This window comes from Brassica napus, chromosome A9 (assembly GCF_020379485.1).
Source record: "Brassica napus cultivar Da-Ae chromosome A9, Da-Ae, whole genome shotgun sequence".
Lineage (NCBI taxonomy): Eukaryota > Viridiplantae > Streptophyta > Magnoliopsida > Brassicales > Brassicaceae > Brassica > Brassica napus.
In genome coordinates, this window is record NC_063442.1 from 28,541,409 (window position 1) to 28,553,588 (window position 12,180).

Sequence of the window (12,180 nt, forward strand, 5' to 3'; positions counted from 1 at the left end):
GCCACAAAAAAAATTGAATTAAATCTCAAAGATTTACCAGAGTTGGCGTGGATAGGATACAATGACAAACCAGACAACTTTCTATGTAATATACATGTTCCTTTCTGTTTCACCACAAAACATAACCGAGTAACATCAAGAGATAGTCTCTAAGTAAGAATCCGGCTCTTTTTTAGGTCAAGAAGACAAGAACGAATAGGATGATGAACAAGACGAGCAAGAAACATATCATCATCATCTGCCCTTTCGCTCCTGCTTTCTTCATTACCATTCCCACTTTTTTCTGTTCACAAAGAAAACCATTTTCATCCTTTCAACTTTCCTTTTTTCTTTACCACACTTTACGTTAATACTACAGCAAAGAAAGACCATTAGAGTGTCTTTACCTGAACAAAGTCGAGCCTGTTCTTTGTACTGTCCATCTCTGTACCCAATTCATCTATTATTCTCTCCTGCAAAACCCACCCAAAACAAAACAAAACTTGATGTTTCTCATCTCTGCAGATACTGAAATTGCTATATCTATCTTACTAACCTGTGCAACAAGTTCATCATGTATAGTAAGTCCCACCCCTCCAATTCTCTCTACACTTTTACTCAGCTCATCCAATTCCTCGTCTTGTTGCCTGAAGTGGAGAAAGAGTTAATGTCAAGTTACGGCACAGCTCTGTTTCAACAAAGCATTGTAACCTCATAAAGCAAAAAGAAAAAAAGAGATTGCAAAATAATGTAAAGAGCTTTACTTTATCAACAGCATCTGCCTATCTGATTCTGATTGTACAAAACCATCATCGTCTCTCCCTCCATACTGATCGTATCTATTTGCTTCACTCGAGTTTGGCATTCTCATAAGTTCTAGGCGCACTTCACTTGCATTACCAACTCCAGCATTACCCTTACCAGCTAGAACACCAGTCTTCACATTCCGCACCTATTTATATAAAAAAAAAAGTATTGTAATTTTCTTGCACAAGTCAACTAACAGCCAAGCTTATGCCACTCTCTAAAGCTGTAAAAAAAAAAGCAGTATTTATTCATACCTGTGTCCTAGCATTACTAGTCCATCTCCTGCGTCGTTCAAGCTCAGCCTCATCAATGCCATACAAGGCAGGATCTTTTGCTGCAACGGTAATCGCTTTTTCCAGCTCATCTACCTTCCTATCAGTAAGGACAGCTTCAATAGCCATGAAAAGGAATCTACTTTGAATGGTTCACTTACTTATTCTAATGGATAACTGAGTTTTGACATTACATTAGCAGAAAAACAAGGATCTATCATCCCATATTGACCAACAGAAAGCATATTCTACAGGAGCTAAATTTATAAACCAAATCTATACATCCTATAAAATTTATAAGTATCAATAGAAGAGTAAACAGGGGTGTAGCTACCTGCCACTCGATGCTTCCACAGTTAGCAAGAAGCTCTTTGGTGGCATGCACTTGATCCCCCATGCCTGGAGAGATACGCTCCCATTTGTGGAATGCTGACTGCAACTTATCAATCTAACAACAAAAGCATCCAACATTTAGGCACTGTCCTGACAAACCTCTGCCCAAAACCAAACACACAAGACTTACAGAATCTTGGATCTCTTCTTTAACAATGTAGAATGGATCTTGCGCTGAAGACATCCCCACAAAATCCCTACTTTAAATTGAAACAAAATACAATTAAAAGGAAGAAGAATTTAATTAAATGACAGAGAAATTCGAATTTCAAATCACTAATTCTGCAAATTCAACAGCTGCACAATAAGGTTTCGATTAAATTCTACGGTAAGAAAGTTTAGAGCTTTATGAATCTCTCTACTTTTTAAGATCTATACCAAAACGGAATAAAGGCAGAAAGATGACGACGACGGGGATTAGTGCGAAAGCGCAATTGATATAGAGGGAAAATTGGAAGAAGCTATCGTTTACCAGGCGGAAGGCGTTGCGGTGAAGAGAGAGGAAGAAGAGCGAACGGCGGTGAAGTAAACGAGTTCCGGCGTGAGATTTGTCTCTCTGAAACGCATCACCCGCGGTTCTCGGCTTCGAGACTTTCAACTTTGGGCCTATTGGAGAAGCTTACAAAGCCCACTAACTGAAAACTCGGCCTTTTTATTTGTTTCACACTTTGTTTTCGAGAACATGAGATGATGATGTTTTTGGTGTTTTGAGCGTGGGTGCTGAGATTTTCAGTGTGTGTCGGAATTTTCGACGATTCTTTTTTGCTTTAATATTACATCTGATATATTGTTTTTAATATAATCCAAACGCAGTTTCATTTTGAGGAAAATAAAACTTTCTATATTCTCACGGATATTTGCTTCTTCTTTTTTTGAGAGAAAATATTTGCAAAATTAGTTGGTGTTTATCTTACTAAGGAATTATGTACACATAGTTTAGTGTTGTTGAAAACTAGAATTTATTTTATAAACACAAAACTGAGTATATTTTATATATAAATACCATAGGATAGTATTAAATTAAAAAAATCACAAAATAGCTCTTAAAGATCAACATGACTAAAATATATTTCATTAAAGAGGTAAAAATATTAATATCCATATAAATTAACTAATTTGATCTTAGATTTTATATTTGAGGGGTGTGGTTTTGGGGTGGAGTTTAAGAATTTAAAATTAAGATTGAAAATTTATATTAATCATTTTCAAAAATATTTTCAGAAAAGAATTATTGGATTTCAAAATTTCAGAAAGAAAAAAACATTTTTTGAAAAAGGTTTGAATATTGAATAATGTTTTTTGAAATTTTTTTTTTCATTGTATTTATTCAAATATTTATCTATATTTTTACATCTATAAAGTAAGAATGTAGTTGTCATAATACCTTTTTTGAAGATTTGCCATATTTTTTTTGTCATCAACATAAACCGTCTGATACGAGTTGCCAGAAAAAAAATGCTTTATTTTTTGTGGATATCAAACTTTCCAATATTGGGCCTCTAGATCATTAACCGTTGGACCAAACACTGGTGGCATTAGTATAGTGCCAACCATCACCCTCTGCTAACTACGATCGGTCCAAAGGTATACTCTCAATGTTCTTTGCATCATGAGGATCTGCTAAAGCCCAAATTATGTGAGTATTCCATGTTCGTGCTGTTGTGTTGATGAGAGAGTTGTGTTGATTTTTATTTGCTGGTTTCGGGCGAGTGGTTGGGAGCCAAGAATCATTACATACTGAGATAGATGATTCTGCTCCCATCTTTTTGAATAATTATTTGCTAAACATAAATCTACCAAATACGATACTACGCCAGCCATATGATGGTGAGTATGATTTGATCGGCTTCATAAATGATGCATTCCTGAAATCAGGACCGTCTTTTAGCAAGTTCAAGTGGAGCGGTCGAACAGGGTTCAAAATTTTAGAGGGTCCATAATTTTTTTTTGTTTTAGTAGTAGTTATAAATTCAAAATTATATATTTATAAAAAAAAATCAGATAACTATATTTAAATTTAATTTTAGTATATATTAACCAATAAATATAAATTAAAATTTTGATTTTGTTTACATAACCAACAAAAATGCAATTGTCAGGAAGTAATTAAAATTTATATCAATTATATATTTTGGAAAGTAAAAAATAGTTGTTGGTGTTTGTTTTATTATTCAATGTAAATTTAGAAAGTTAATATTATAATTTGATTATGTTTAAGAAACTACTATTAATTAATGATAATAATAAAGAGAGAAATATATAATTTTTCAGCCTCTCTTACAAAATAGTAAACATAAAGAATAAAAACTAGTCTAAGCTTATGTCGAGAAAAAAAATGAAGAGTCCAACTTCTTATTTAATCAAATCAAAAATCTACAGGTTTTTGTCTAAGCACTATTCAGATTCTATTGCTTTATTAATTTTTTTTATAGATGTGACTCTTGATTGTGGATACAAAAAATTGAAAAAAAAAAGAAACCAGAAAATTCATAGTCTCAAAAAGGTATTTTATAAGTTTTTAAATATAAAACCAAAGATGTTTCACTCAAATCAGATTAGTGTATTTATTATATATTATAACAATATTTTATCAGAAGAACGTAAATTATTTTAGATTATTGTAAAGAGTCTTTTTTTTTCTGAACAGGGTTTTTATAGAGTTTGAGACGGCCATGCCTGAAATATCTACCTTTGAACATTTCCGAGGACAATGTGTTTGACTTTTCAATCAAACGCCAAAATTGTTTTCCAAACATTGCTGAATTAAAATCCATGAGATTTTTAAATTTCACCCTTCCTTCATCCTTATTAAACATTATTTATCCCAAGATTCACCCTATATTTTACCATATTTTAGTTAAGAACACATTTTGGATTTACTATCAACATTTCAGCATACTTTTAGTTGAACTCTTTTAAAAAAAATTATATTATTTTGCTCAATATTTTTTTGTATAATTATTAGCGGACATGCATTTGTCAGTCCCCAACACTCTTATTTAAAAAAACGTTTTAGGTAGATGATGGACATTTCCATATTAGGATTTGGTGGAACGATGCAACTGGAAAGGCTTTTCTGGTCGTAAAGAACCTTTAAGAGGTTAAACTGGTGGCGTGACTTTACATAAATAAATGATACCACCAAATAGTAGTTCTAGTGAAGAAATTGATTAGGTGAGTTTTAAGAATAAATAACGTCAATTAATATTATTAAAAGAGAAGAAGTATTAAAAAAAATCTACTTACAAAAATTTGTTGGACCTATTCATTATATAATTTATATATATGTATATATATATATAAAATTTGTTATTAGGTTCTCTTATTATTTGCTAAGCCTTCCAACGATTAGTTCCTATATATATACATTTCATCATTTATTATCTTTACATATATTTTATTATTTGCTAAGCTCTCCGACGATTAGTTCTTATATAAATGCATTTCATCATTTATTATCTTTACATATATTTTGATATCTATTACACCATACGATTTTTTTAAAAAAAAATTGGAGGTCAAAATTAAATGCCTTCAAACTACACTATTATCATACATGCATACAAATATTTCATCAATAAATTTGTGTTCATCAACTTCTTACGATAACGGTTACTAACGAACGGTTGTCCATAATTTGTTTTACCAGCTACAAATTAATATCATGTAAAACCAATCCTACTATATAAAAGGAGCTAAATCCTAGCTTTTCTAGAGGTGCCACATGGGCAAAATAATCTCCACCTATCAAACTGCCATGTCACTAGCGGATTGGACTTCAAATTAAAATTGCAATAAAAGATTTGGGCTTCGTTGTCGCTTACAAAAATCTCGGTTTGTCTACGATTTGCCGGTGGGCCAAGTAAAGAAAAATCTCGCAGCCCAGCCCATTAACCCAAATCGCCGTCTTGGTAAAACTATTTCTTTCGGACAATTACTTATTTCAACTGTCAAACTATTTTCTTTTGAATTTTCTATTTTTTTTTAGACAATTTATTATTTCTGCTGTTTTCTTTAACAATGTGTGAACCGGCTAAGTTTCCTTTCATCTTAAAATTGTCCGCCCAAGATAACACAACCCCCTCATTTTACACACAGTCACTATAAATTTCTAAAAAAAACCTAAATTCTACTATCAAACCCACCCAACAAATTTACAACTACCAGTTCCAATTACTCATGCTTCGACCTCATTCAAATAATTATGGGCCGGCCTACTTTAATTTTTAAATAACCATGTCAATAATTTAAAAAAAAACAAACAAACCATAACTATGTTCACTTCAAAAGAAATATGAAATTAATAAAAAATGGGCAATACAAAATAATTCTCATTCTTATCTGTGCATAACATGCAGCAGAAGATCAAAACAATTGGGGCGACACCCTCGGACCGCATCCAATAATCGTTAGGATCATTAGGATGTGGCTCATCACAAATCACAAAAATAAAAATGCTTTTCTAGGAATAACTTTTATTTGTCTTGACATCCAGGTTTGTCTTAAAAATACTTACTTTTAATTATTCCAACTACATTTCAAATGATGGCCTTTAACCACTAAACATGAACAAATAATGGAAGGGAGGGTGTCTATTTCTACGTCTGACACAATCTACCAACGCTTCGAGGAAGGGAAAATTTATCACATTAGATATTTTAATCTTCTTCTCAATAACCAACAGTACATGCTTACCGTTCAACCATACATAATCAATATCAATGAGACAACAATTACTACACTGATTCAAGAAAACATTCCACCGATCCCTTCATACATATTCCGGCCCCAACACTACCACCAGTTGATCAGCTTAGCAAATGCAACCAACTTCCTCCCAAGTAAAAAAAAAACCAATAACTCTCTCACATACAAATAAATACTACATTTTTGTCCCTAAAACCAAATTATTCCTACAGATGTTGTTGGCCGCATATGCCTCATCCAAGGAAGTGATTTATATAACCACTACACAGATTCAAAAATCATCATTGGATTGCGTTTAGACAGGTACTAACTTTTTATTAAATAACAATTGGTTTACAACTAAACAAAATATAATACAATAATTATTTGTAGATTGAAATTGGTACGTCTAACTTTATGGGACAAGGAGGCGTCTAATTTCAGGGAGTTAAATCACATATATACCAGGAAAAACCAAATTGTAATCATCACAAGTATCATTCCACGGTTACATGAAGGTAATAAACTAAACATAAAGTTTATGTCAAAATAAATGCTTACAAATATTTGACTTTTTCAGGACAACTATCACTCACAACCACACATGGATCGTGCTTCTACTTTGACAACGATATTAGTATCATACAACGCTTCCAAAAGAGGAATAAACTGCTATCCTAAGCCTCATAGCAAACGACACCAGCCAACTTTTAAAAAATTTACATTACCGCTTCCTACGTCAATTAAATAGGCACACTCAAATACTATTTTCTCTTACGAATATTGAATTCCTTAAAACAATTTATTATTCAAACTTACTGTTGTTTTTTTAAAAAAAATGATCACCGCTTCCAACGTCTTCGCATTATAAAATAAACAAAATATAACTTACCCTTTCAGAAACTTCAAAACTCCCAATTTTAATTGAACTGGACTTTTATTAAACATATAATCCGCGCGAAGCGCGGATACCGACTCTAGTTATGTTTAATGAAAATTGATGATAGTATTTAAATAAGACTATTATTGAGTTTATTGTTAGTTTCACTATATGCAATTCAAAAATTGGTTTACCAGCTTAAATTAACAAGTTTTTTTTGTTTATAAGCGCGGGTCACACTTGATTGCGAGTTTTTGAAGTTCACATGCTTTAAATTAAAGAGTTTTCATTAAATCCCAACCAGCTTATGTACAAGTCATTGTTTACCGGTTTGACCGCAGGTCCGAACTTGATATAAAAAAATTTTCTTATCTAATTTTAAAATAATAGGCATGCTGAATTTGATCACACCATAATTTTTTAAAAAAAAAATAGTTAATAAAAGCAATTGAAAATATAATTACATTAAATAACCAAATTAAAAAAAATTATTTTTGATATAATATGACTTTGTAACATAATAATGAACAAAAGACAAAAATACTAATTCATATCAAATATTTTTATCAACCAAAAAATAACCTGCACTTTTAAACGCGGGTCAAAATCTAGTATACCATTACAACAATAGTGCACTAAGGTGATGCCTTGGTGTTAACTTGTTATACCCCGAACTAATAAAAGAGTCTAGACTAATTTCTAAATAGAATTGTAATTTACAAATAGATTTCTTTCTAAATATTTAAATGGATCATAATAATGGAACTGTATCCACTTGATTACATGATAAAATATACTAAGATATCTTTAACTCAAATTATTTAAAATTTTAAAATTATTTGTTACTAGACCAGTATCACATCGATCGTTGTTTGGTGATGGTATCTGGTGCTAACTTATATCGACTTTTTTTCCACCGTCCATCGATTGAAGATGGTTCTGAGATCTTTCTTATTTTTCATTTTCTTGTGTGCTAATAGGCTCCTCACCTATGTGGAATGCTCTGCAATCTATATTATTAAAAGAGAAGTATCTATTAAAAATACTCCTTAGCTTTTAAAGTTATTTATACTTTCGTGCCACTAAGAATTAAATTGAATTTTCTATTTTAATGATTGTTCTTTTTAGTTAGATTAATGTGTTTTCCTTAAATAAATTTGATTTAAATGTAATTAAATCAACTTTAAAATACACCTATATTAACAAACTATTGAAACAAATATTAACAAACTATTGAAACAACATAAACTATGAAAAACAATTTAAAAATTAGCTTCCACGTTTTGGTCTTATAATACGTATATATTACCATATATAAACAAAATTAATGCTTATTACTATAACTTACCAATAAAATATGTTGCATATCCCCTATATATTATTTGAGAAGCATTACAACTTCTTTTTGTAGCCACATGTCATCACTAACTTGATTCTTAGAATCATTAGAGATATATGTTGGTCCATCTAATTATATAATAAACTTTTTATTAAACTAACAATAAATTCATCATTAATGTATTTTATTATTTCCTTTAATAAAATTTACGGAATTACCTAATGTGGCTAAAGTATATATGTCAATTAATGATTTTGAATAATAAAGATTTGATTAAAAAAATTAGTGTATCTTCTATCATATTTGTTTAATTTAAAACTATTAAATAAATTAAACAACCACAATAACCATATAATAAAAATTTAGATTTTTCTGTATATGTTATATTTTGAATTTTTAAAAACGACTATAAATTACTAAAACTGTTAAAAACCTCACATTCAAATTTTGTGATCCATGGTTTAAAATTTCTGTTATGAAGAAATACAAATGATTACAAAATTATATAGGTAAAAAGTCTAATTTAACTAATTATTTTAATATATATATATATATATATATATATATATATATATCGTTTTAAATTAAACTATAAACCATATAAAATACATAAATAATTTTGTTTCAAAATTTACTTTGAACAATTTTTTTGATAAAAGTTTTGAACGAACATTGACAACTTATTTTAAAAAAAATATAAATTACTAAAACTATTAATCCCACAATAAAAATTTTGTTATCAGTAATTTAATTTTTTTTTTTTAAAAGATACAAATGATCAAAAAAATATATGAGTAGAAATCATCATTTAATAGACATTAATATTAAAAATATACTAAAATATACTATGTATGTTAGTATCATTTAAATTTAATTACATATCCTATCAAATATAAAAAAATATTTTTTGGATTAATAAAATTGATTTATATGTTCACACCAATTTAATTATATATCTAATAGTTACTGACTTTTAATTATTCAATATATATTAATTATTTCATAATATGTAAAAATATTTAATACATAAAATAATTTTTATATATAATGTTCATCCCGCGCAATGCGCGGGTCTTAACCTAGTATATAATATATTAGACGTGATTCACTTATGTTTTAACCTTCCTTATTATAAACTTTTAAAAATATTATCATTATTTTTTTAATAAAAAGGAATATTCCAGCAATATCAGCTTCATATTTTGAATATAAAATTAACTTTATTCCCATGATTTTAGTTAAAATAAGCGGGTCAATTTATATACTGTCCAATTGAATTTTTAGAATAGTTGTAATTCATTTTTAATTTAACCAAAACGCATAATATACTAATAATACATTTCAATCATACAATTAAATATGAAAGAAATGTCAATATAAATTTGATTCAACATAGTATATTAATATATATATACATCCAATCTTTTTGTATAGTTACATAACTGCTCCAAAACAAATTTAATAAATGTATATATAACACGATACATTAACAAAATATATGATATACAAAGTTCTTGTTAATATTACTTTTTGAACAAAAATTAGGAACATGATATTAACATTAAAATTCACTTGCCAAAATAATACCAAGTGCTCAAATTTTGTTTGGAAATTCGACCATTCAGATCGTTTCAGTCTTAGACTTTACGTATTTTTGACTTAGGAAGTTCAATGTTTAAATTCAAAGGGAATCTTAAACTTGATTTTAGTTCAGAATCATATAGCAAAATAAATAACGTAAGTGAAAACTGTTTAACTACATATTTCTCTACTCTCTATTAAATGACACGAATCAAATATTCAAGTTTTGGAGATTTTCGCGATCTGATATATTTGGTCTGAATAATCAATTATTCAATTCGATTCAATCTATATCTATTCAGATATTCGGTGTTCGTATATCTGGCTGGAGATTTTAAAATTTTGATTTGATTCGATCCGTACAAAAAATAAAAAATAAAACATAAATTAAAATTAAAATTAAAAAAAAAATATTTTATTACAAAAAATGTTATTTACTTTCAAAACTTTAATATCTAAATTTAATAAATTTATTAAATAAAAATATTGTAAAGCTTACATAAAATATAACATTAATATAATTTGTATATATAATTTTAAATATATGTGTATATATTCTTATAACGGATAATACTTACAATATTAGTATTTATGATTTGCTTTTTTTACTGTGAATTTGCACATTAATATTTGTTTTGCTTCGTAGATCTGTAATCCAAAATTCGCATCGAAATATATAACCAAATTTCTTTTTTTTTTGAGCTAGGAACCCTACTGAAATCCTGTAATTATTATTCTGTATACACAATAGTACTATTAGACTACCGATACGGGTTGGACTAGTGGTAAATGTAGCTTTCTTAAAGGACACGAGTTTGATTCTTGTTGAGAAAGGTAATAAGCCTGACTTTAAAACTTCCAAATTAAAACCAAAAAAGTTACCAAATTTTTAAATAGTCACGTGATTTGGTCGGTAAGCATCCACTACTACTACGTGGTCACATGCCAGTATTTCGAGTAATCAACCTATTATATATCACCGTCTAACAAGGACAAAACAATTATAAAGAAAATAGTAATTTCCCATTTATGTACTGATACAAAATCTATGTGTGTTGTCATACCCAACACGTAGACAGGAAACAAAAGAATATAAAAAAAAACGTGCTGCTTTTTATTAGAATAGTAGAGTGGGATGTAAAAAGTCAGCATGAATCATGCGACACGGTAATAAGACACGGTCCTATGACTAAGTCCACTCTTATCCGGTGACGTAAAACAGCATCATGCAGCGTTTGCTATGACGCACATCCTCGCGTAACCATCGTTGACGCTAAACTTACCTCCATACACTCTCCTTCGTATATATATTAATATATATATATACGACAAAACGTTCCCCTTCCTCATTAATATCTTTAAATCATTTTTGAACAATGCAAGGAACGATTTCTTGTACAAGGCATTATAATATGATCCCTGCCGCTGAATCTCCTCGACCGTTGCCACTTAAAACTGAGAAAACCGGCGAGAATGTTCGTACGTTGGTGGAGGAGAACGCGCTGATCGTGATTGGACGGAGAGGATGTTGTATGTGCCACGTTATCAAGAGCCTGCTTCTTGGACTTGGAGTAAACCCAGCGGTTCTTGAGATCGATGATCAGGAGAAGGAAGAGGAAGTTATGAGTGAGCTAGAGAGAATTGGCGTTGAAGGCGGCAGAGAAAGGGTGAAATTACCGGCGGTTTATATAGGAGGAAGGTTGTTTGGAGGGCTAGATAGGGTTATGGCCACTCATATCTCCGGTGAGTTGGTTCCAATTCTTAAGGATGTTGGAGCTTTGTGGTTGTGATTCTATTCAAATGATTTAATTTCCTTAAATATATGTTGAATTTTGATTCGGCAATGGATGTTTATTCTTTAGGCTTTATGATGGATCAATGATTTCCTATCTATAATAAAATCGAAGAATGGTTAAAGTCACTAGAATGTATGTATATTCACTAAATACAAATAGTAAAAATTGATTTAAAATGAAATATAGAACCTATATAATTTGTATCCATCGCAGCGAACTCATCGTTGATTTCCATATACCCTATTAAAAGAAAAAAGGGAGCAGCAGAAGTAAATGTAGATATTGGAGTCAAGAAGCAACTGTCATCTTCACGTAAGCATTGTGCTCTGTCACACTTCAAAGAGACGGAAGTGGGCATACCGCTCGGTGCTGGGACCTCATAAGCACTGAGTTCGTGCTGGGACCTCATAAGCACCGAACTGGCTCACGTTCATATGCTAGGGTTGC

General features: G+C 30.1%; 2 protein-coding genes across 9 annotated transcripts; one reads left to right on the forward strand and one right to left on the reverse strand.

Moving 5' to 3' along the window:
* LOC106439199 (syntaxin-61-like) lies at window positions 1–2,075 on the reverse strand. Of its 8 annotated transcripts, none has more exons than XM_013880598.3 (8): window positions 1,924–2,075; window positions 1,582–1,648; window positions 1,393–1,506; window positions 1,041–1,154; window positions 744–931; window positions 536–626; window positions 387–452; window positions 1–283 (listed from the first exon to the last, which is right to left on the reverse strand). In XM_013880598.3, the coding sequence occupies exons 1-8, from the start codon at window positions 2,016–2,018 to the stop codon at window positions 173–175; spliced, it is 846 nt and encodes a 281-aa protein (XP_013736052.1). In that variant the 5' UTR covers window positions 2,019–2,075; the 3' UTR covers window positions 1–172. The 8 variants fall into 8 exon arrangements, with proteins under 8 accessions (XP_013736052.1, XP_013736051.1, XP_013736053.1 ...); XM_013880597.3 differs by having other exon boundaries at window positions 1,582–1,651; window positions 1,924–2,072; XM_013880599.3 differs by having other exon boundaries at window positions 1,041–1,158; window positions 1,924–2,057.
* An 8,868-nt stretch (window positions 2,076–10,943) lies between these two features.
* Window positions 10,944–11,858, forward strand: LOC106422027 (glutaredoxin-C9). Its single transcript, XM_022692671.2, has one exon. It carries the CDS (start codon window positions 11,314–11,316, stop codon window positions 11,725–11,727), a length of 414 nt encoding a protein of 137 aa, XP_022548392.1. The 5' UTR covers window positions 10,944–11,313; the 3' UTR covers window positions 11,728–11,858.
* Window positions 11,859–12,180: the final 322 nt, after the last annotated feature.